The following is a 26,314-nucleotide window of genomic DNA, read 5'->3' as shown; positions in this document are numbered from 1 at the left end:
ACACCGCAGTTGATGTTTTACAGTAAGCTAGCTGAGGAACACAGCAGTGATGTTTTACAGTAAGCCAGCTGAAGAACACCGCAGTTGATGTTTTACAGTAAGCCAGCTGAGGAACACTGCAGTGATGTTTTACAGTAAGCCAGCTGAGGAACACTGCAGTGATGTTTTACAGTAAGCCAGCTGAGGAACACCGCAGGTGATGTTTTACAGTAAGCCAGCTGAAGAACACCGCAGTGATGTTTTACAGTAAGCCAGCTGAGGAACACTGCAGTGATGTTTTACAGTAAGCCAGCTGAGGAACACTGCAGTGATGTTTTACAGTAAGCCAGCTGAGGAACACCGCAGGTGATGTTTTACAGTAAGCCAGCTGAAGAACACCGCAGTGATGTTTTACAGTAAGCCAGCTGAGGAACACCGCAGGGATGTTTTACAGTAAGCCAGCTGAGGAACACCGCAGTGATGTTTTACAGTAAGCCAGCTGAGGAACACTGCAGGGATGTTTTACAGTAAGCCAGCTGAAGAACACCGCAGTGATGTTTTACAGTAAGCCAGCTGAGGAACACCGCAGGGATGTTTTACAGTAAGCCAGCTGAGGAACACCGCAGTGATGTTTTACAGTAAGCCAGCTGAGGAACACCGCAGGGATGTTTTACAGTAAGCCAGCTGAAGAACACCGCAGTTGATGTTTTACAGTAAGCCAGCTGAGGAACACCGCAGTTGATGTTTTACAGTAAGCCAGCTGAGGAACACCGCAGTTGATGTTTTACTGTAGTTTTTTTCTTTTTTGTTGTTTAATTGTATTTCATCAATAAATTTCATATTGTGTTCAATGATTCCACTGTGTCTGTAGTATTCTCTACACTAGTCCTTTTACAGTGATGTATTTACGTGTAGTAGCATAATGAAACATGTTGTGATTTTATTGTATTTCATCAATAAATTTCATATTGTGTTCAATGATTCCACTGTGTCTGTAGTATTCTCTACACTAGTCCTTTTACAGTGATGTATTTACGTGTAGTAGCATAATGAAACATGTTGTGATTTTATTGTATTTCATCAATAAATTTCATATTGTGTTCAATGATTCCACTGTGTCTGTAGTATTCTCTACACTAGTCCTTTTACAGTGATGTATTTACGTGTAGTAGCATAATGAAACATGTGTCACATATTTTGCACTACAATATTTAATGATTGTACGAACAACTACACAGTGAAACTATCGGTATCTTGTTTCGTGGGTGATCTAAATGAATGTTCCTATTGGTATTTCATGATAAATGAGTTATTTGAACCAATGATTCTACAAGGTTTTTTTAAAGATATGAATACACAATGCTATGTTTTGAACATTGGACAGCCTGTATTACAAGTGATGACCGTTTTTGAATTTTTGTGTCTAGAGTTCTGAAAAAGGAGGTTTCTGAAAGGTTCTGAAATTAGTGCCAAAGTGATTGTAAAAAACTGTGATCACCATGGTTTATATTCATATCTGGTAGTCTATTCTTCTATAATAATCCAATTACAATTTAATTAAGGAAAGTGTATTTCACAAAGTCACATCAATATATTCTCATTACATTAATCTTCACTAAGATCTAGTGCTTAGATCGTTGGACCAGTAACCGAAAGGTTGTTAGATCGAATCCCTGAGCTGACAAGTTAAAAATCTGTCGTTCTGCCCCTGAACAAGGCAGTTAACCCCACTGTTCCTAGGCCGTCATTGTGAATAAAAATTTGTTCTTCACTGACTTGCCTAGTAAAATAATGACATCAATCTTTACTAGGGTACTACTCTACATTTTACTAGACCTAATTTCAGCAGTACAGTAATGGAGTCTTGGAATGATTCTTTATCCCACTCTATTACAGACACACCTGACAATTAATGAAAATGGAATCTCAGATAGACTGACAGCATTGTTGATCCAATCACTGTTACGCGTGAGACATAAAGCCCGCCTTTATTCTGTACACAACCAATCAGCATCGGGCATTGATGGCTAATTCATGAGATCACAAAGGGGAGTGACGCAGATATTATAGACGCCCCACATTTTTATTAAATCTACAGGAATTCAAATGTCTAATCTGTAAATGTCTAATTTCTTATTTTACGAGAGTAAATAGTGATTTAAAAAAGAGACACAGATAAATTTCTTCGGACTGCTCTGCTAACGCCGTTCATGTTGGAGGTTGCTGCTCTCCACCGTGAAGATTAGATGGGATAGCCAACACGAGATATGCCGCAGCCCAAATCACGAAAAATCGCCATTCTCGGGTACAGATCCGTAGGTGAGTTCCATTTAGCTGTCGATCATTACAAAAAAAGAGACAACATGCGTGTTTTAGCCGTTCTTTAGCTGTAGGTAGAGACTGCGCGCGTGTCACGGATTACTCTCTCTTTATAATAGAGTTCAATTATAGGGAGTATAATCTGTCACGAAACATCTCGTTTGAAGAAATGAGAGAGTGCCACACCAGTTGAGACAGTGGCCTAGTAGTCACGGCCCAACTCGATATTGACTAGATATTACTCCTTGTGGATCGTCTTGGAAGTGTTTTAATATGGATGTTGCCCAATTCATGAAACACTTCTATCTTAGAATGTGCTTTGTTCAGTTGGCCTGGCATATAGGGTTGGCTACTGTAGCTGACAGGCCTACTACTGTAAAGATTACTGTAGCTGACAGGCCTGCTACTGGAAAGACTACTGTAGCTGACAGGCCGTCTACTGTAAAGACTACTGTAGTTGACAGGCCTGCTATTGTAAAGACTACTGTAGCTGACAGGCCTGCTACTGTAAAGACTACTGTAGCTGACAGGCCTGCTACTGTAAAGACTACTGTAGCTGACAGGCCTGCTACTGTAAAGACTACTGTAGTTGACAGGCCTGCTATTGTAAAGACTACTGTAGCTGACAGGCCTGCTACTGTACAGACTACTGTAGCTGACAGGCCTGCTACTGTAAAGACTACTGTAGCTGACAGGCCGTCTACTGTAAAGACTACTGTAGTTGACAGGCCTGCTACTGTAAAGACTACTGTAGTTGACAGGCCTGCTATTGTAAAGACTACTGTAGCTGACAGGCCTGCTACTGTACAGACTACTGTAGCTGACAGGCCTGCTACTGTAAAGACTACTGTAGCTGACAGGCCGTCTACTGTAAAGACTACTGTAGTTGACAGGCCTGCTACTGTAAAGACTACTGTAGCTGACAGGCCTGCTACTGTAAAGACTACTGTAGCTGACAGGCCGTCTACTGTAAAGACTACTGTAGTTGACAGGCCTGCTACTGTAAAGACTACTGTAGCTGACAGGCCGTCTACTGTAAAGACTACTGTAGTTGACAGGCCTGCTATTGTAAAGACTACTGTAGCTGACAGGCCTGCTACTGTAAAGACTACTGTAGCTGACAGGCCTGCTACTGTAAAGACTACTGTAGTTGACAGGCCTGCTATTGTAAAGACTACTGTAGCTGACAGGCCTGCTACTGTAAAGACTACTGTAGCTGACAGGCCTGCTACTGTAAAGACTACTGTAGCTGACAGGCCGTCTACTGTAAAGATTACTGTAGCTGACAGGCCTACTACTGTAAAGACTACTGTAGCTGACAGGCCTACTACTGTAAAGATTACTGTAGCTGACAGGCCTGCTACTGTAAAGACTACTGTAGCTGACAGGCCTGCTACTGTATAGACTACTGTAGCTGACAGGCCTGCTACTGTAAAGACTACTGTAGCTGACAGGCCTGCTACTGTAAAGACTACTGTAGCTGACAGGCCAACTACTGTACAGACTACTGTAGCTGACAGGCCTGCTACTGTATAGACTACTGTAGCTGACAGGCCAACTACTGTAAAGACTACTGTGGCTGACAGGCCTACTACTGTAAAGACTACTGTAGCTGACAGGCCTGCTACTGTATAGACTACTGTAGCTGACAGGCCAACTACTGTAAAGACTACTGTAGCTGACAGGCCAACTACTGTACAGACTACTGTAGCTGACAGGCCTACTACTGTAAAGACTACTGTAGCTGACAGGCCGTCTACTGTAAAGACTACTGTAGCTGACAGGCCAACTACTGTAAAGACTACTGTAGCTGACAGGCCAACTACTGTACAGACTACTGTAGCTGACAGGCCTACTACTGTAAAGACTACTGTAGCTGACAGGCCAACTACTGTAAAGACTACTGTGGCTGACAGGCCTACTACTGTAAAGACTACTGTAGCTGACAGGCCTGCTACTGTATAGACTACTGTAGCTGACAGGCCAACTACTGTAAAGACTACTGTGGCTGACAGGCCTACTACTGTAAAGACTACTGTAGCTGACAGGCATGCTACTGTATACTACTGTGTACTACTGTATACTACTGTATACTACTGTTTACTACTGTGTACTACTGACTGTGTACTACTGTATACTACTGTATACTACTGTGTACTACTGTATACTACTACTCAACACAGAATAGAAGTCTACTCACCATATGTACTGTATGAGAGAGAGAGAAATAATTACATTTATATTTTCTCCCAAAAACAGATAAATCCTCTGTTTTCTTTCCTGTAGGAAAGTCCTCGCTAACGATTCAGTTTGTGGAAGGCCAGTTTGTGGACTCCTATGATCCAACGATAGAAAACAGTAAGTGTCTTTAGAAAGCCATGTCAGATACACACAGGAATACTCCCAGCTCTGAGACTCTGCTGTGAATCTGGTGGTAACACAGAGTCAATTATTTATTCAAATATGATAGTTTGGGATTTTTACGTTGCTCCTTTGAAGTGTTTCAGCTCGATCTGGTACAACTTGTGACACACACACACACACACATTTTAAATACTTTATTTTCGATCCACCAATCAAATGTAACAAACCAAAAGGATCCAAACGTTTCAAAGATCCCTGTATGTATGGGTACGGAAAGCACCTCCTTCTCCAGACTGCAGGCTGTCCCAGCTAACCACGAGAGGCTGGCAAAAGGCCTGTTCCGTGTAGCCGTCTAATGAGCAGCTCACTTCCACAATGAGCACCTCCTCCTGACCTCACCCCACATCAACAATATCTGGCGTATTTGGCACAAAGAAAACACATCATCATCATCATCAACATAAAAAACAGCTTCACACGCGCGCACACACACACACACACACGTCTGGTTTATTATTTTTTTGTGGTGACTAAACAATTGATTTCCATTAAATATCCTATTTTCCCTAACCCCTGACCCCTAACCTTAATTCTAATGCTATCCCTAAACCTAACCCCTAACAGTGGGTTTTGACGAGAGGCGGGGCCGCCTTGTCTTGACAAAGCCCTGACCCTAACCCTGACCCTAACCCTAACCCTGACCCTGACCCTAACCCTGACCCTAACCCTAACCCTGACCCTAACCCTGACCCTGACACTAACCCTGACACTAACACTGACCCTAACCCTGATCCTAACCCTGACCCTAACCCTGACCCTAACCCACTTAACTATGACATCTGCATAAAGTAGAGCAGAGCTCAAGTTTTTCAGCCGCTCCACTAACAGGTTTCTTGCCACTCACCTTCCCACAATCCCCCTCGTTGAAAATGAAATTGTTGTGGGTGAAAACGCTACGTGAGCCTATAATAGCCTTTTACCTTGTGGGGACTGGCGAAATGTCCCCACTTCCTTGTTTTACTCTCCTTATAAGGACTTCTGGGGCTGGATTCACAAAATCTTCTTTAAGAAGAAATGTCTTCCCTCTTAACTATAGACTTATGACGAAAGTTAAGCAAAGTTGTTGGAAATGTTCTTTAGGTTTTTCCCTAAGTTTCTTCCTAAGAAAAACGGTAAGAAGAAAAAATGGGATTCTTGAAAATAAGACTTTAAAACGTATTCTTGGAAATGTTTATTTTAGGACAGCTAAACATATTCTTACACAGTTGGCTATCAGATGTTTATATAACGTTTTATAAACACGCATTATCTAGCTAGCTAGTAGTTAATAGTATATTACAAAATGCTACAAGTGTTAAATAGCTAGCTCCTAGCTCGTCAATTTGCAAAGAAGAACTTGGCTAATGTTAACGTCGTTAGCTATGTTGACGTTACACGTTAGCTAGCGCACATTTTTTAAATTGTACTTTTATTTAACTTGGCAAGTCAGCTAAGAACACATTCTTATTTTCAATGACGGGCCTAGGAACAGTGGGTTAACTGCCTTGTTCACGGGTGGAACAACAGATGTTTACCTTTAGGCTACCTGCCGCCCCAACACTCTAACCACTAAACTACCTGCCGCCCCTACACTCTAACCACTAAACTACCTGCCGCCCCTACACTCTAACCACTAAACTACCTGCCACCCCTACACTCTAACCACTAAACTACCTGCCGCCCCTACACTCTAACCACTAAACTACCTGCCGCCCCAACACTCTAACCACTAGGCTACCTGCCGTCCCTACGCTCGAACCACTAGTCTACCTGCCGTCCCTACACTCTAACCACTAAACTACCTGCCGCCCCAACACTCTAACCACTAGGCTACCTGCCGTCCCTACGCTCGAACCACTAGTCTACCTGCCGTCCCTACACTCTAACCACTAGGCTACCTGCCGACCCTACACTCTAACCACTAGGCTACCTGCCGTCCCTACACTCTAACCACTAGGCTACCTGCCGTCCCTAAACTCTAATTACTAGGCTACCTGCCAACCCTACACTCTAACCACTAGGGTACCTGCCGTCCCTACACTCTAACCACTAGGCTACCTGCCGCCTCTACACTCTAACCACTAGGCTACCTGCTGCCTCTACACTCTAACCACTAGTCTACCTGCCCCTCTACACTCTAACCACTAGGTTACCTGCCGTCCCTACACTCTAACCACTAGGCTACCTGCCAACCCTACACTCTAACCACTAGGGTACCTGCCGTCCCTACACTCTAAACACTAGGCTACCTGCCGACCCTACACTCGAACCACTAGTCTACCTGCCGTCCCTAAACTCTAACTACTAGGCTACCTGCCAACCCTACACTCTAACCACTAGGGTACCTGCCGTCCCTACACTCTAACCACTAGGCTACCTGCCGACCCTACACTTTAACCACTAAGCTACCTGCCGTCCCCACACTCTAACCACTAGGCTACCTGCCGCCTCTACACTCTAACCACTAGGCTACCTGCCGTCCCTACACTCGAACCACTAGGCTACCTGCCAACCCTACACTCTAACCACTAGGCTACCTGCCGACCCTACACTCGAACCACTAGTCTACCTGCCGTCCCTACACTCTAACCACTAGGCTACCTGCCGCCTCTACACTCTAACCACTTTTTTACGACTCCACTGTCCCTTGCCGTACCCCCGGTGGCAGACCTCGGCCACTTTTCGCCCATCCTCTCTTTCTGGTCTCTGCCGTGACCCTGCCGTGACCCCTGCAGTTATCCAGTCTCCCCAACAGCAACCTTTTCCTGGCTGACATTTCCTCCACCGTCACTTCAAGCTCTTGTTTGCTGAAGTTTGTATTGTGCTTTCCTTGGCTATCCATTTTGGGGTTTTGATGTAGCAAATCTGATGGCTACAATTTGTGACAAATATCCAAATAACCCAAATCCCATCATCCCTGTCACATAGGCTTATTCATTGGTGTCAAGCATGTCACTAATGTCAATGACACGTAAGAAAATATGTACTGAAGTTTCTAAGAAGCTATGAATTACGAAGAACTTCAATGTGTTTCGTTAATCCGGCCCCAGCACCCCAAAAGGATAGTAAAACCAAACACACACACGCCACACACACACACCACACACCACACCACACACACACCACACCACACACACACGGTTCCCCTCTCTCTATAATAGCCTTCTTTACCAGTAAATATACAGTGTCTTAGTAGTGAAGTGGAGTCTGATTTTTGCAGCCCTTCTCCTCCTACATCTCGTTCTCCACATCCTCTTCCTCCTCCACATCCTCCTCTTCCTCCTCCACATCCTCCTCTTCCTCCTCCACATCCTCCTCCACATCCTCCTCTTCCTCCTCCACATCCTCCTCTTCCTGCTCCACATCCTCCTCCTCCACATCCTCTTCCTCCTCCACATCCTCCTCCTCCACATCCTGCTCCACATCCTCTTCCTCCTCCACATCCTCCTCCTCCACATCCTCCTCTTCCTCCTCCACATCCTCCTCCACATCCTCCTCCTCCTCCTCCACATCCTCCTCTTCCTCCTTCACATCCTCCTCCTCCTCCACATCCTCTTCCTCCTCCACAGCCCCCTCTTCCACATCCTCCTCTTCCTCCTCCACATCCTCCTCCACATCCTCTTCCTCCTCCACACCCTCCTCCTCCTCCACATCCCCCTCCTCCACATCCGTCTCCACATCCTCTTCCTCCTCCACATCCTCCTCCTCCTCCTCCACATCCTCCTCTTCCTCCTCCACATCCTCTTCCTCCTCCACATCCCCCGTCTCCACATCCTCCTCCTCCACATCTCATCCTCCTCCTCCTCCTCCACATCCGTCTCCACATCCTCTTCCTCCTCCACATCCTCCTCCTCCTCCTCCACATCCTCCTCTTCCTCCTCCACATCCTCTTCCTCCTCCACATCCTCCTTCTCCACATCCTCCTCCTCCCCCTCCTTCTCCACATCCTCCTCCTCCCCCTCCTTCTCCACATCCTCCTCCTCCTCCTCCTCCTCCACATCCTCCTCCTCCTCCTTCTCCACATCCTCCTCCTCCACATCCTCTTCCTCCTCCACATCCTCCTTCTCCACATCCTCCTCCTCCCCCTCCTTCTCCACATCCTCCTCCTCCTCCTCCTCCTCCACATCCTCCTCCTCCTCCTCCACATCCTCCTCTTCCTCCTCCACATCCTCTTCCTCCTCCACATCCTCCTTCTCCACATCCTCCTCCTCCCCCTCCTTCTCCACATCCTCATCCTCCCCCTCCTTCTCCACATCCTCCCCCTCCTTCTCCACATCCTCCTCCTCCTCCTCCTTCTCCACATCCTCCTCCTCCTCCTCCTTCTCCACATCCTCCTCCTCCTCCTCCTTCTCCACATCCTCCTCCTCCTCCTCCTTCTCCACATCCTTCTCCTCATCCTTCTCCACATCCTCCACCTCCTTCTCCACATCCTCCTTCTCCACATCCTCCTCCTCCACATCCCCCGTTCGTCCGTTTGCCTGAAGTAGTAGATTCACATTCCATGTGAGTCATTTATCAGACTCTCTTATCCAGAGCCACTACAGTAGTGAGTCATTTAGCAGACTCTCTTATCCAGAGCGACTACAGTAGTGAGTCATTTAGCAGACTGCCTTATCCAGAGCCACTACAGTAGTGAGTCATTTAGCAGACTCTCTTATCCAGAGCCACTACAGTAGTGAGTCATTTAGCAGACTCTCTTATCCAGAGCCATTACAGTAGTGAGTCATTTAGCAGACTCTCTTATCCAGAGCCACTACAGTAGTGAGTATTTAGCAGACTCTCTTATCCAGAGCCATTACAGTAGTGAGTCATTTAGCAGACTCTCTTATCCAGAGCGACTACAGTAGTGAGTCATTTAGCAGACTGCCTTATCCAGAGCCACTACAGTAGTGAGTCATTTAGCAGACTCTCTTATCCAGAGCCACTACAGTAGTGAGTCATTTAGCAGACTCTCTTATCCAGAGCCATTACAGTAGTGAGTCATTTAGCAGACTCTCTTATCCAGAGCCACTACAGTAGTGAGTATTTAGCAGACTCTCTTATCCAGAGCCATTACAGTAGTGAGTCATTTAGCAGACTCTCTTATCCAGAGCCACTACAGTAGTGAGTCATTTAGCAGACTCTCTTATCCAGAGCCACTACAGTAGTGAATCATTTAGCAGACTCTCTTATCCAGATCCACTTACAGTAGTGAATCATTTAGCAGACTCTTATCTAGATCCACTACGGTAGTGAATCACTTAGCAGACTCTTATCTAGAGCCACTTACAGTTAGTGCATTCATCTGAAGATAACTAGGTGAGACAACCACATACAGTATCACAGCCATAGTAAGTCCATGTTTCCTCATTACAATAGCTATCAGCAGCCAGAACCCTGTAGGACAAGACCGATGTTAATTACTATGGAGACAACACGACACTTCAATTGACCGAGCAAGACTATATGACTCCTCTTTGCCCCGAAACAGCAGAAGTCCCTTCCCAGCTATTGGAGCACATCTCTAGGCAGTCATAGACAACTCCATAGGCAGTCATAGACAACTCCATAGGCAGTCATAGACAACTCCATAGGCAGTCATAGACAACTCCATAGGCAGTCATAGACAACTCCATAGGCAGTCATAGACAACTCCATAGGCAGTCATAGACAACTCCATCACAACGTACAAGGGGACTTTTCTTTCTCTTCTCTCTTTTGCCGCAGCGTTTACCAAGATGATCACGATAAACGGACAAGAATACCACCTGCAGTTGGTAGACACAGCGGGACAGGTAGTAGTCACGCACCACAGGGATTTATTTTGAAAAAAACATTTATAAAAGACCTTACATTTCTACGTTGAGTCGTGGTTGGGGATCTCATGATGTCGTATCACCATTAGAATTGTAGAACACAGGCTACCCACTCTAGAATGCGCCCTACTACTAATTAGAATGCTTGCTGGGTACATTGCTTTAATCTCTGACACTAAGGCCTAGATTCTAAGCGGTATACTAGTATGGACATTGGGACACTATGTTACAGTATGCAGGCTAAGTACTTATTTCACATATTTCTCTGTCTCTCTTTCTCCTCCCCTTTCCTCTCTCTCCTCTACCCTCTCTCCCTCTCTGTCTTTTCCAGGATGAATACTCTATATTTCCTCAGACCTATTCCATAGATATCAATGGATACATCTTGGTCTACTCTGTCACGTCTAATAAAAGGTTAGTCAGCTATTTACTCGACTGTCTTTTAATGATTTAGATTGTGCAGAATGATCTGTAGTAGGGGTGATCAACCACTGGGCAGGTTTTTACTTAGTGAATCAGACAGCTTTGTGTCTGAGGTAAAAACAAACGGAAGCATCTTTATAAAATTTATGAGAGTGTTATTGTTCAACAGTATGATGATGTTTTAAAGTTGTTCAGGGGATTTAACACATACAAAAGCCCAGGACCAGACTAAATACGTGGGCATGTGTTAAAGCACTGTGCTGAACAACTGGCCGGTGTTTTTAACAGACATTTTCCAATCCTCACTCGACCAGCAACACATCCTGGTATTGTGGAAAACCTCAATAATTATACCAATTCCTAAAGCATCTAATCCCTCTGTGCTCAATGACTACCGCCCTGTTGCCTTGACATCCTTAGTAATGAAATGCCTTGAGAAACTTGTGAAAAGTCATATTCTCAGCGTCACCCAGAAGCTTCTCGACCCATTTCAGTTTGCCGATCAGCCTCTCAGAGGAGTTGATGATGCCATTCTTACCCTCCTTAAAATGGTCTATAGACATCTAGAGGGGGTATTAACATGGTCTATAGACATCTAGAGGGTGTATTAACATGGTCTATAGACATCTAGAGGGGGTATTAACATGGTCTATAGACATCTAGAGGGGGTATTAACATGGTCTATAGACATCTAGAGGGGTATTAACATGGTCTATAGACATCTAGAGGGGGTATTAACATGGTCTATAGACATCTAGAGGGGGTATTAACATGGTCTATAGACATCTAGAGGGGGTATTAACATGGTCTATAGACATCTAGAGGGGTATTAACATGGTCTATAGACATCTAGAGGGGGTATTAACATGATCTACATGGTCTATAGACATCTAGAGGGGGTATTAACATGGTCTACAGACATCTAGAGGGGGTATTAACATGGTCTATAGACATCTAGAGGGGGTATTAACATGGTCTATAGACATCTAGAGGGGGTATTAACATGGTCTATAGACATCTAGAGGGGGTATTAACATGGTCTATAGACATCTAGAGCCAAATCCCATGTTAGGGTTCTGTTTGTTGACTTTTCTTCTGCCTTCAACACAATCCAGCCCTACATTCTGGCACAGAGACTCATTCGGGACTTCTCCTTATATGGGGGGGGGGGGGGGGGCTGGTTTTGTGGCTGTTGGACTTCCTGAGCCAATGCTCACAGCGAGTCAAAATAGGTCCCCACGTGTCGGACATACGCAATACCAACACAGGCCCTCCTCAGGGATGTGTTTTGTCTCCACTTCTGTACATATTGTACACTAATAGTTGTACTAGTTCCCATCCTGACAGACACCTCGTTAAGTTCTCTGATGACACTGCCTTGATCAGCCTGTTGCATGATGACGAGGAACATCATGGCCCGGTCCTAGATGACTTTGTAGAGTGGTGTTACGAATCACACTTGGTCCTCAATACCAACAAGGCCAAAGAGATGTGCATAGACTTCAGGAAGCGTACAACACCTACCTCTGCAACATCTATCAGAGGTCAGAACATAGATTGTAGAGGAATACAAATATCTGGGTGTCCTCTTGGACAATAAGCTTCAGTGGAGTAAATGTACAGACCTGATCTACATAAAGAGTCAACAGAGACTGTACTTTCTCAAAAAGCTGGGATCTTTTAATGTAGACTGTACTATACTGACTCTGTTTTACAAATCTTTCAGTGAGAGTATTTTAACTTTTTGTATTGTTTGTTGGTTTGGTAATGCCACTGTCAGCCAGAGAAATATGCAGAGAAGGATAATCACCACAGCAAGCAAGGTACTTGGAGTCAAACAGACAGGCCTGGATGAGATCTTTAAGGTCAGGGCCCTCTCCACGGTACTTGGAGTCAAACAGACAGGCCTGGATGAGATCTTTAAGGTCAGGGCCCTCTCCACGGTACTTGGAGTCAAACAGACAGGCCTGGATGAGATCTTTAAGGTCAGGGCCCTCCCCAAGGTACTTGGAGTCGAACAGACAGGCCTGGATGAGATCTTTAAGGTCAGGGCCCTCTCCACGGTACTAGGAGTCAAACAGACAGGCCTGGATGAGATCTTTAAGGTCAGGGCCCTCCCCAAGGTACTTGGAGTCAAACAGACAGGCCTGGATGAGATCTTTAAGGTCAGGGCCCTCTCCACGGTACTAGGAGTCAAACAGACAGGCCTGGATGAGATCTTTAAGGTCAGGGCCCTCCCCAAGGTACTTGGAGTCAAACAGACAGGCCTGGAGGAGATCTTTAAGGTCAGGGCCCTCTCCACGGTACTAGGAGTCCAACAGACAGGCCTGTCTGAGATCTTTAAGGTCAGGGCCCTCCCCAAGGTACTTGGAGTCAAACAGACAGGCCTGGATGAGATCTTTAAGGTCAGGGCCCTCCCCAAGGTACTTGGAGTCCAACAGACAGGCTTGGATGAGATCTTTAAGGTCAGGACCCTCCACAAGGTACTTGGAGTCAAACAGACAGGCCTGGATGAGATCTTTAAGGTCGGGGCCCCTCAGAAAGGTACTTGGAGTCAAACAGACAGGCCTGGATGAGATCTTTAAGGTCAGGGCCCTCTGCAAGGCTCACAAAATCATTTTAGACCTAAGCCACCCCCTGTACCTGGACTTTGAACTAGTCCCCTCTGGGCGCAGGTATAGGGCACCGCTCAGCAGGAAAAACACAACTAGACAATCATTTGTGCCAGGTGTGATATCCCTCCTAAATAGCTCGGGCTAATGTTCCAATCGACTCAAAACCAGCAGGCTAATGTTCCTATGCACTCAGTAAGTTCCTATCGATTCAAGGCCACCTGGCTAATGTTCCTATCCACTCAGTAAGGCCAGCAGGCTAATGTTCCTATCCACTCAGTAAGGCCAGCAGGCTAATGTTCCTATAGACTCAGTAAGGTCAGCAGGCTAATGTTCCTATCCACCCAGTAAGGCCAGCAGGCTAATGTTCCTATCCACTCAGTAAGGCCAGCAGGCTAATGTTCCTATCCACTCAGTAAGGTCAGCAGGCTAATGTTCCTATCCACTCAGTAAGGCCAGCAGGCTAATGTTCCTATCCACTCAGTAAGACCAGCAGGCTAATGTTCCTATCCACTCAGTAAGGCCAGCAGGCTAATGTTCCTATCCACTCAGTAAGACCCGCAGGCTAATGTTCCTATCCACTCAGTAAGGCCAGCAGGCTAATGTTCCTATAGACTCAGTAAGGTCAGCAGGCTAATGTTCCTATAGACTCAGTAAGGCCAGCAGGCTAATGTTCCTATAGACTCAGTAAGGCCAGCAGGCTAATGTTCCTATCCACTCAGTAAGGCCAGCAGGCGAATGTTCCTATCCACTCAGTAAGGCCAGCAGGCTAATGTTCCTATCCACTCAGTAAGGCCAGCAGGCTAATGTTCCTATCCACTCAGTAAGACCAGCAGGCTAATGTTCCTATCCACTCAGTAAGGCCAGCAGGCTAATGTTCCTATAGACTCAGTAAGGCCAGCAGGCTAATGTTCCTATCCACCCAGTAAGGCCAGCAGGCTAATGTTCCTATCCACTCAGTAAGACCAGCAGGCTAATGTTCCTATCCACTCAGTAAGACCAGCAGGCTAATGTTCCTATAGACTCAGTAAGGCCAGCAGGCTAATGTTCCTATCCACTCAGTAAGGCCAGCAGGCTAATGTTCCTATCCACTCAGTAAGGCCAGCAGGCTAATGTTCCTATAGACTCAGTAAGGCCAGCAGGCTAATGTTCCTATCCACCCAGTAAGGCCAGCAGGCTAATGTTCCTATCCACCCAGTAAGGCCAGCAGGCTAATGTTCCTATCCACCCAGTAAGGCCAGCAGGCTAATGTTCCTATCCACTCAGTAAGGCCAGCAGGCTAATGTTCCTATCCAGTCAGTAAGGCCAGCAGGCTAATGTTCCTATCCACTCAGTAAGGCCAGCAGGCTAATGTTCCTATCCACTCAGTAAGGCCAGCAGGCTAATGTTCCTATCCACCCAGTAAGGCCAGCAGGCTAATGTTCCTATCCACTCAGTAAGGCCAGCAGGCTAATGTTCCTATCCACCCAGTAAGGCCAGCAGGCTAATGTTCCTATCCACTCAGTAAGGCCAGCAGGCTGTCCTGTCCTGATGAGCAGCTGATTCAGCTCATCAATGTCCTGATGAGCAGCTGATTCAGCTCATCAATGTCCTGATGAGCAGCTGATTCAGCTCATCAATGTCCTGATGAGCAGCTGATTCAGCTCATCAATGTCCTGATGAGCAGCTGATTCAGCTCATCAATGTCCTGATGAGCAGCTGATTCAGCTCATCAATGTCCTGATGAGCAGCTGATTCAGCTCATCAATGTCCTGATGAGCAGCTGATTCAGCTCATCAATGTCCTGATGAGCGGCTGATTCAGCTCATCAATGTCCTGATGAGCAGCTGATTCAGCTCATCAATGTCCTGATGAGCAACTGCATCTGGTGTATTAGAGTAGGGCTGGAGGAGGGTTGGTACCCCTGGTCTTCTACAATGACTGGATTAACTACATCAGCACTTCCCAGACTGGGAATGTATGTATGACAGTATCTATGTATTACAGTATCTATGACAGCATGGATGACAGAATTTATATATGACAGTATCTATGACAGGATGTTTGACAGTATCTATGACAGTATGTATCACAGTATTTATGTATTACAGTATCTATGACAGCATGGATGACAGAATTTATATATGACAGTATCTATGACAGGATGTTTGACAGTATCTATAACAGTATGTTTGACAGTATGTTTGACAGTATTGATGACAGTATCTATAACAGTATGTTTGACAGTATCTATGACAGTATGTTTGACAGTATCTATGACAGTATTAATGACAGTATCTATGACAGTATGTTTGACAGTATTAATGACGGTATCTATGACAGTATGTTTGACAGTATTAATAACAGTATCTATGACAGTGTGTTTGACAGTATCTATAACAGTATGTTTGACAGTATCTATAACAGTATCTATGACAGTATCTATGACAGTATGTTTGACAGTATTAATGACAGTATTAATGACAGTATTAATGACAGTATCTATGACAGTATCTATGACAGTGTGTTTGACAGTATCTATAACAGTATGTTTGACAGTATCTATGACAGTATTAATGACAGTATCTATGACAGTATCTATGACAGTGTGTTTGACAGTATCTATAACAGTATGTTTGACAGTATTAATGACAGTATCTATGACAGTATCTATAACAGTATGTTTGACAGTATCTATAACAGTATGTTTGACGGTATCTATAACAGTATGTTTGACAGTATCTATGACAGTATGTTTTACAGTATTAATGACAGTATGTTTTACAGTATTAATGACAGTATCTATAACAGTATGTTTGACAGTATATATGACAGTATGTTTGACAGTATCTATGACAGTATCTATAACAGTATGTTTGACAGTATCTATGACGGTATCTATAACAGTTTGTTTGACAGTATCTATGACAGTATCTATAACAGTATGTTTGACAGTATCTATGACAGTATCTATAACAGTATGTTTGACAGTATCTATGACAGTGTGTTTGACAGTATCTATGACAGTGTGTTTGACAGTATCTATGACAGTTTGTTTGACAGTATCTATAACAGTATGTTTGACAGTATCTATAACAGTTTGTTTGACAGTATTAATGACAGTATCTATAACAGTTTGTTTGACAGTATCTATAACAGTATGTTTGACAGTATGTTTTACAGTATTAATGACAGTATGTTTTACAGTATTAGTGACAGTATCTATGACAGTATGTTTTACAGTATCTATGACAGTATTAATGACAGTATCTATAACAGTATGTTTGACAGTATCTATAACAGTATGTTTGACAGTGTCTATAACAGTATGTTTGACAGTATCTATGACAGTATTAATGACAGTATCTATAACAGTATTAATGACAGTATCTATAACAGTATGTTTGACAGTATTAATGACAGTATCTATAACAGTATGTTTGACAGTATCTATGACAGTATCTATAACAGTATGTGTGACATATTGTTTTTCTTCTCTTCCAGTTTTGAAGTAGTTCAGGTTATCCATGAAAAACTTCTGGATATGGTGGGGAAAGCTCAGTGAGTATCTACTGTAATCTGACTGTATATTAACCCTCTACTGTAATCTGACTGTATATTAACCCTCTACTGTAATCTGACTGTATATTAACCCTCTACTGTAATCTGACTGTATATTAACCCTCTACTGTAATCTGACTGTATATTAACCCTCTACTGTAATCTGACTGTATATTAACCCTCTACTGTAACCTGACTGTATATTAACCCTCTACTTTAACCTGACTGTATATTAACCCTCTACTGTAATCTGATGTATATTAACCCTCTACTGTAATCTGACTGTATATTATCCCTCTACTGTAATCTGACTGTATATTATCCCTCTACTGTAATCTGATGTATATTAACCCTCTACTGTAATCTGACTGTATATTAACCCTCTACTGTAACCTGACTGTATATTAATCCTCTACTGTAATCTGATGTACAGTGCCTTGCGAAAGTATTCGGCCCCCTTGAACTTTGCGACCTTTTGCCACATTTCAGGCTTCAAACATAAAGATATAAAACTGTATTTTTTGGTGAAGAATCAACAACAAGTGGGACACAATCATGAAGTGGAACGACATTTATTGGATATTTCAAACTTTTGTAACAAATCAAAAACTGAAAAGTTGGGTGTGTAAAATTATTCAGCCCCTTTACTTTCAGTGCAGCAAACTCTCTCCAGAAGTTCAGTGAGGATCTCTGAATGATCCAATGTTGACCTAAATGACTAATGATGATAAATACAATCCACCTGTGTGTAATCAAGTCTCTGTATAAATGCACCTGCACTGTGATAGTCTCAGAGGTCCGTTAAAAGCGCAGAGAGCATCATGAAGAACAAGGAACACACCAGGCAGGTCCGAGATACTGTTGTGAAGAAGTTTAAAGCCGGATTTGGATACAAAAAGATTTCCCAAGCTTTAAACATCCCAAGGAGCACTGTGCAAGCGATAATATTGAAATGGAAGGAGTATCAGACCACTGCAAATCTACCAAGACCTTGTCATGCCTTGGTCTTAGTGTTTTGTGTTTTCGTTATATATTTGGTCAGGCCAGGGTGTGACAGGGGTTTACGTGTTGTATTCGTATTGGGTTTTGTAGGCATTGGGATTGTGGTTGATTAGGGGTGTGTCGAGTGTAGGCTTGGCTGCCTGAGGCGGTTCTCGATCAGGGTCAGGTGCTTCTCATTGCCTCTGATTGGGAACCGTATTTAGGCAGCCTGAGTTTCGCTTTGTCTTTCGTGGGTGATTGTTCCTGTCTCTGTGTAGTGTTCACCAGATAGGCTGTAATTAGGTTTCACGTTCCGTTTGTTGTTTTTGTATTTATTCGTTATTTCATGAACCGTCACTTTTTTCATTAAAAACATGAGTAACCACAACGCTGCATTTCGGTCCGACTCTCTTTCAACAAACGAAGAGCGCCGTTACAGAATCACCCACCACACACGGACCGAGCAGCGTGGAAACAGGCAGCGACCGCAGGAAAAGCGAATGGATTATACGACGTGGGAAGAAATCGACAGGTGGGCGGCCGACCCAGAGAGAATGCCTGAGCCCGCATGGGATTCGCTGGAGCAGTGTGAAGAGGGCTATAGGCGAATGGAGTTGGAGAAAAGAAAGACACGGCGGCGCAGAGCGAAGCCCGAAAAGCAGCCCCAAAAATGTATTGGGGGGGGGCTCAGAGGGAGAGTGGCTGAGTCAGGAGATGAACCTGAGCCAACTCTCCTTGTTTATCGTGAGGAGCCAAGGAGGAGACCAGAACCAGAGCCGGTGTTAGAGGTGAGGGAAGCAGAGACTGTGAAGGAGTTAATGGGGAAAGTGGAGTGGAGAGTAATGAGGGAGTTGCTAGCTTGGTGCTATAGATATCATATTCGTCCGACGGATCGTGTCGGGGATTTGATGGCACCTGAGTTAGCGCTCCATACTCGTCCTGAGGTGCGTGTTAGTCGGCTGGTGAAGTTGGTGCCAGCCTCACGCACCAGGCCTCCTGTGCACATCCCTAGCCTTGCACATCCTGTGCCACCTCCACACACCAGTCCTCCGGTAGCAGCTCCCCACACCAGGCTTCCTGTGCGTGTCCTCGCTCCAGTATCACCAGTGCCCGCACCACGCATCAGGCCTACAGTGCGCCTCGCCTCTCCTGCTCTGTCGGAGTCTCCCGCCTCTCCAACGCTGTCGGAGCCTTTCTTCTCTACAGCGCTGCTGGAGCCTCCTGCCTGTTTGAAGCAGCCTGAGCTGCCAGTCTGCAGGGTGCTGTCAGTCTGCAAGGAGCTGCCAGTCTGCAAGGAGCTGCCAGTCTGCAAGGAACTGCCAGTCTGCAAGGAACTGCCAGTCTGCAAGGAGCTGTCAGTCTGCAAGGAGCTGCCAGTCTGTAAGGAGCTGTCAGTCTGCATGAAGCAGCCAGAGCTGCCAGTCTGCAAGGAGCTGTCAGTCTGCAAGGAGCTGCCAGTCTGCAAGGAGCTGTCAGCCTGCATGGAGCAGTCAGAGCTGTCAGTCTGCAAGGAGCTGTCAGTCTGCAAGGAGCTGCCAGTCTGCAAGGAGCTGCCAGTCTGCAAGGAGCTGCCAGTCTGCAAGGAGCTGCCAGTCTGCAAGGAGCTGCCAGTCTGCAAGGAGCTGGATCTACCGGAGCCTACTACCTTTTTTTATTTTATTTTTATTTCACCTTTATTTAACCAGGTAGGCTAGTTGAGAACAAGTTCTCATTTGCAACTGCGACCTGGCCAAGATAAAGCATAGCAGTGTGAGCATACAACAAAGAGTTACACATGGAGTAAACAATTAACAAGTCAATAACACAGTAGAAAACGAAGGGGGGGTCTATATACAATGTGTGCAAAAGGCATGAGGAGGTAGGCAAATAATTACAATTTTGCAGATTAACACTGGAGTGATAAAAGATCAGATGGTCATGTACAGGTAGAGATATTGGTGTGCAGAAGAGCAGAAAAGTAAATAAATAAAAACAGTACGGGGATGAGGTAGGTGAAAAGGGTGGGCTATTTACCAATAGACTATGTACAGCTGCAGCGATCGGTTAGCTGCTCAGATAGCTGATGTTTGAAGTTGGTGAGGGAGATGAAAGTCTCCAACTTCAGCGATTTTTGCAATTCGTTCCAGTCACAGGCAGCAGAGTACTGGAACGAAAGGCGGCCAAATGAGCTTCATCTCAGTACTAGGCTTCCTCTCAGTACTGGGCTTCCCCTCTGTTCCGGGCTGCCCCTCAGTTCCGGGCTGCCCCTCAGTCCCGAGCTGCCTCAGTCCCGAGCTGCCCCTCAGTCCCGAGCTGCCCCTCAGTCCCGAGCTGCCCCTCAGTCCCGAGATGCACCTCAGTCACGAGCTGCTCCTTAGTTCTGTGGGGTTGTGGGTGAGGACTATTAGGTCATGGTCGGCGGCGAGGGTGGATTATCCCAGGACGCGAAGGGGAGGAACGAGGACATTAATGAAGTGGGGTCCACGTCCCGAGCCGGAGCCGCCACCAATGACAGACGCCCACCCGGACCCTCCCTTTGGTTTTGAGGTGCGTCCTGGAGTCCGCACCTTGGGGGGGGGGGGGGGGGGGGGGGGGGGGTTCTGTCACACCTTGGTCTTAGTGTTTTGTGTTTTCGTTATATATTTGGTCAGGCCAGGGTGTGACAGGGGTTTACGTGTTGTATTCGTATTCCTGTGCGTGTCCTCGCTCCAGTATCACCAGTGCCCGCACCACGCATCAGGCCTACAGTGCGCCTCGCCTCTCCTGCTCTGTCGGAGTCTCCCGCCTCTCCAGCGCTGTCGGAGCCTTTCTCCTCTCCTGCGCTGTCGGAGTCTCCCGCCTGTTTAGCGCAGCCAGCGTTTTCCTCCTCTCCTGCGCTGTCGGAGTCTCCTGTCTGTTCAGCGCAGCCAGCGTTTTCCTCCTCTCCTGCGCTGTCGGAGTCTCCCGCCTGTTCAGCGCTATCAGAGCCTTTCTTCTCTACAGCGCTGCTGGAGCCTCCTGCCTGTTTGAAGCAGCCTGAGCTGCCAGTCTGCAGGGTGCTGTCAGTCTGCAAGGAGCTGCCAGTCTGCAAGGAGCTGCCAGTCTACAAGGAGCTGCCAGTCTGCAAGGAGCTGTCAGCCTGCAAGGAACTGCCAGTCTGCAAGGAGCTGTCAGTCTGCAAGGAGCTGTCAGTCTGCAAGGAGCTGCCAGTCTGTAAGGAGCTGTCAGTCTGCATGAAGCAGCCAGAGATGCCAGTCTGCAAGGAGCTGTCAATCTGCAAGGAGCTGTCAGCCTGCATGGAGCAGTCAGAGCTGTCAGTCTGCAAGGAGCTGCCAGTCTGCAAGGAGCTGCCAGTCTGCAAGGAGCTGCCAGTCTGCAAGGAGCTGTCAGTCTGCAAGGAGCTGCCAGTCTGAAAGGAGCTGTCAGTCTGCAAGGAGCTGCCAGTCTGCAAGGAGCTGCCAGTCTGCAAGGAGCTGCCAGTCTGCAAGGAGCTGCCAGTCTGCAGGGAGTTGTCAGCCTGCAAGGAGCTGCCAGTCTGCAGGGAGCTGTCAGTCTGCAAGGAGCTGTCAGTCTGCAAGGAGCTGCCAGTCTGCATGAAGCAGCTAGAGCTGTCAGTCTGCAAGGTGCTGCCAGTCTGTAAGGAGCTGCCAGTCTGCAAGGAGCTGTCAGTCTGCAAGGAGCTGCCAGTCTGCAAAGAGCTGCCAGTCTGCAAGGAGCTGCCAGTCTGCAAGGAGCTGTCAGCCTGCATGGAGCAGTCAGAGCTGTCAGTCTGCAAAGAGCTGCCAGTCTGCAAGGAGCTGTCAGCCTGCATGGAGCAGTCAGAGCTGTCAGTCTGCATAGAGCAGCTAGATCCGCCAGTCAACCAGAATCTACCAGATCTACTAGTCAACTTGAATCTTCCAGATCCGCCAGCCAGCCAGGATCTACCGGAGCCTACTTACCTACCTGAGCTTCATCTCAGTACTAGGCTTCCTCTCAGTACTGGGCTTCCTCTCAGTACTGGGCTTCCTCTCAGTACTGGGCTTCCCCTCTGTTCCGGGCTGCCCCTCAGTTCCGGGCTGCCCCTCAGTTCCGGGCTGCCCCTCAGTCCCGAGCTGCCCCTCAGTCCCGAGCTGCCCCTCAGTCCCGAGCTGCCCCTCAGTCCCGAGATGCCCCTCAGTCACGAGCTGCTCCTTAGTTCTGTGGGGTTGTGGGTGAGGACTATTAGGCCATGGTCGGCGGCGAGGGTGGATTATCCCAGGACGCGAAGGGGAGGAACGAGGACATTAATGAAGTGGGGTCCACGTCCCGAGCCGGAGCCGCCACCAATGACAGACGCCCACCCGGACCCTCCCTTTGGTTTTGAGGTGCGTCCGGGAGTCCGCACCTTGGGGGGGGGGGGTTCTGTCACGCCTTGGTCTTAGTGTTTTGTGTTTTCGTTATATATTTGGTCAGGCCAGGGTGTGACAGGGGTTTACGTGTTGTATTCGTATTGGGTTTTGTAGGCATTGGGATTCTGGTTGATTAGGGGTGTGTCGAGTGTAGGCTTGGCTGCCTGAGGCGGTTCTCGATCAGGGTCAGGTGCTTCTCATTGCCTCTGATTGGGAACCGTATTTAGGTAGCCTGAGTTTCACTTTGTATTTCGTGGGTGATTGTTCCTGTCTCTGTGTAGTGTTCACCAGATAGGCTGTAATTAGGTTTCACGTTCCGTTTGTTGTTTTTGTATTTATTCGTTATTTCATGAACCGTCACTTTTTTCATTAAAAACATGAGTAACCACAACGCTGCATTTCGGTCCGACTCTCTTTCAACGAACGAAGAACGCCGTTACAGACCTGGCCGTCCCTCTAAACTTTCAGCTCATACAAGGAGAAGACTGATCAGAGATGCAGCCAAGAGGCCCATGATCACTCTGGATGAACTGCAGAGATCTACAGCTGAGGTGGGAGACTCTGTCCATAGGACAACAATCAGTCGTATATTGCACAAATCTGGCCTTTATGGAAGAGTGGCAAGAAGAAAGCCATTTCTTAAAGATATCCATAAAAAGTGTTGTTTAACCTGTTAAGCCTACGGGGGCGCTATTTCATTTTTGGATAAAAAGACGTTCCCGTTTTAAGCGCAATATATCGTCACAAAAAGATGCTCGACTATGCATGGAATTGGTAGCTCTGGAAAGAAGACACTCTGACGTTTCCAGAACTGCAAAGATTTTCACTGTGAGTGCCCCAGAACTCATGCTACAGGCGAAACCAAGATGTTTCTGCAACCAGGAAATTAACAGGATTTCTGAGGCACCGATTTGCATCATCTCCTTATATGGCTGTGAATGGGACAGGAATGAGCCTGCCCTTTCTATCGTTTCCCCAAGGGGTCTGGAGCATTGTGACGTATTTGCAGGCATATCATTGGAAGATTGACCATAAGAGACTACATTTTCCAAGTGTCCCGCACGGTGTCCTGCGTGGAAATTGATGCGCAAAACTCAGGTGCTGGTATTTTTCCATGGAATTCAGAGACAAACCATGCTTCCACGAACGGCATATCAATGAAGAGATATGTGAAAAAACACCTTGGGGATTGATTCAAACAACGTTTGCCATGTTTCGGTCGATATTATGGAGTTAATTCGGAAAAAAGTTCGACGTTTTGGTGACTGAATTTTCGGTTAGTTTCGGTAGCCAAATGTGTAGTAACAAAACGGAGCGATTTGTCCTACACAAAGAATCTTTCAGGAAAAACTGGACATCTGCTATGTAACTGAGAGTCTCCTCATTGAAACATCTGAAGTTCTTCAAAGGTAAATTATTTTATTTGATTACTTTGCTGGTTTTTGTGAAAATGTTATGTGCTAAATGCTACGCTAATGCTACGCTAAATGCTACGGCAGCCATTATCACTCTTACACAAATGATTGATTTGCAATGGTTCAAAAGCATATTTTGAAAATCTGAGATGACAGTGTTGTTAAGAAAAGGCTAAGCTTGAGAGCAGGCATATTTATTTCATTTCATTTGCGATTTTGAGAAATCGTTAACGTTGCGTTATGGTAATGAGCCTGAGGGTGTAGTTACGCTCCCGGATACGGGATCAGTAGTTCAGAGAGGTTAAAGTTTGCCACAAGCCACCTGGGAGACACACCAAACATGTGGAAGAAGGTGCTCTGGTCAGATGAAACCAAAATTGAACTTTTTGGCAACAATGCAAAACGTTATGTTTGGCGTAAAAGCAACACAGCTCATCACCCTGAACACACCATCCCCACTGTCAAACATGATGGTGGCAGCATCATGGTTTGGGCCTGCTTTTCTTCAGCAGGGACAGGGAAGATGGTTAAAATTGATGGGAAGATGGATGGAGCCAAATACAGAACCATTGTGGAAGAAAACCAGATGGAGTCTGCAAAAGACCTGAGACTGGGACGGAGATTTGTCTTCCAACAAGACAATGATCCAAAACATAAAGCAAAATCTACAATGGAATGGTTCAAAAATAAACATATCCAGGTGTTAGAATGGCCAAGTCAAAGTCCAGACCTGAATCCAATCGAGAATCTGTGGAAAGAACTGAAAACTGCTGTTCACAAATGCAACCTCACTGAGCTCGAGCTGAGCTCGAGCTGTTTTGCAAGGAGGAATGGGAAAACATTTCAGTCTCTCGATGTGCAAAACTGATAGAGACATACCCCAAGCGACTTATAGCTGTAATCGCAGCAAAAGGTGGCGCTACAAAGTATTAACTTAAGGGGGCTGAATAATTTTGCACGCCCAATTTTTCAGTTTTTGATTTGTTAAAAAAGTTTGAAATATCCAATAAATGTCGTTCCACTTCATGATTGTGTCCCACTTGTTGATTCTTCACAAAAAAATACAGTTTTATATCTTTATGTTTGAAGCCTGAAATGTGGCAAAAGGTCGCAAAGTTCAAGGGGGCCGAATACTTTCGCAAGGCACTGTACATGGGATACAACATGTGGTTTTGTCTTTGATACATGGGATACAACATGTGGTTTTGTCTTTGATACATGGGATACAACATGTGGTTTTGTCTTTGATACATGGGATACAACATGTGGTTTTGTCTTTGATACAGGGGATACAACATGTGGTTTTGTCTTTGATACAAGGGATACAACATGTGGTTTTGTCTTTGATACATGGGATACAACATGTGGTTTTGTCTTTGATACATGGGATACAACATGTGGTTTTGTCTTTGATACAGGGGATACAACATGTGGTTTTGTCTTTGATACAAGGGATACAACATGTGGTTTTGTCTTTGATACAGGGAATACAACATGTGGTTTTGTCTTTGATACAAGGGATACAACATGTGGTTTTGTCTTTGATACAGGGGATACAACATGTGGTTTTGTCTTTGATACAGGGGATACAACATGTGGTTTTGTCTTTCTCTACAGAGTTCCTATTATGTTGGTGGGAAATAAGAACGACCTGCACATGGAAAGGTATGTTCCTTACTTACATACATCGATACTGACACGCTCACACACACACACTCACGCTCACACACACACACTCACGCTCACACACACACACTCACGCTCACACAAACACTCACGCTCACACACACACCCACGCTCACACACACACGCTCACACAAACACTCACGCTCACACACACACACTCACGCTCACACACACACTCTCGCTCACACAAACACTCACGCTCACACACACACACTCACGCTCACACAAACACTCACGCTCACACACACACACTCACGCTCACACAAACACTCACGCTCACACACACACAAACACTCACGCTCACACCAGCACACACACTCACGCTCACACACGCAACACACACTCACGGTCACACTCACTCACACACACACTCACGCTCACACACACATTTAACAGCTCTCTTATTCAAAGGGGGGTTGGGTTAAATGCGGAAGACACATTTCGGCTTGACTGCATTCAGTTGTACAACTGACCTAGGTATCCCACTTCCCCTTTCCCTTAAAGCATTCTATCCTGTCGGGTTTGGAGTGATGTCATACAGAGACTCCATCCCCCTAACCTGTGGTGTGTGACGTGTGTGTGTGTGTGTGTGTGTGGTATCTGATTGGTGTGATGTTTCTTTTGTATTCCAGGGTGATCAGCTGTGAGGAAGGGAAGTCACTAGCAGAATCATGGAACGCTGCCTTCATGGAATCCTCAGCTAAAGAGAACCAGGTGAAAACACCTAGAACACATGTCCATCCAATAGAACAGGGCCTGGAGGCACACAAAAAACACTTCTGGTACTTGTTTCTACCTGGTAGTTAATCACCTGGTGTCCCAGGTCTGAATTA

General features: G+C 45.9%; 1 protein-coding gene across 1 annotated transcript in view; it reads left to right on the top strand.

The window, feature by feature from the left end:
- The first annotated feature begins 2,002 nt into the window (after positions 1 to 2,002).
- LOC109881047 (GTP-binding protein Rheb) overlaps positions 2,003 to 26,314 on the top strand; it is a 32,268-nt gene continuing 7,956 nt past the window's right edge. Inside the window, exons 1-7 of the mRNA XM_031809893.1 lie at positions 2,003 to 2,298; positions 4,585 to 4,656; positions 10,408 to 10,475; positions 10,828 to 10,910; positions 17,015 to 17,071; positions 25,413 to 25,460; positions 26,114 to 26,195. Of these exons, the coding sequence (XP_031665753.1) occupies positions 2,247 to 2,298; positions 4,585 to 4,656; positions 10,408 to 10,475; positions 10,828 to 10,910; positions 17,015 to 17,071; positions 25,413 to 25,460; positions 26,114 to 26,195 (462 nt within the window). The 5' untranslated portion in view covers positions 2,003 to 2,246. The remainder of the gene's footprint in view (positions 2,299 to 4,584; positions 4,657 to 10,407; positions 10,476 to 10,827; positions 10,911 to 17,014; positions 17,072 to 25,412; positions 25,461 to 26,113; positions 26,196 to 26,314) is intronic.

This window comes from Oncorhynchus kisutch, linkage group LG30, assembly GCF_002021735.2.
Source record: "Oncorhynchus kisutch isolate 150728-3 linkage group LG30, Okis_V2, whole genome shotgun sequence".
Taxonomy (NCBI): Eukaryota; Metazoa; Chordata; class Actinopteri; order Salmoniformes; family Salmonidae; genus Oncorhynchus; species Oncorhynchus kisutch.
This window is presented reverse-complemented; position numbering and strand designations above follow the sequence as displayed.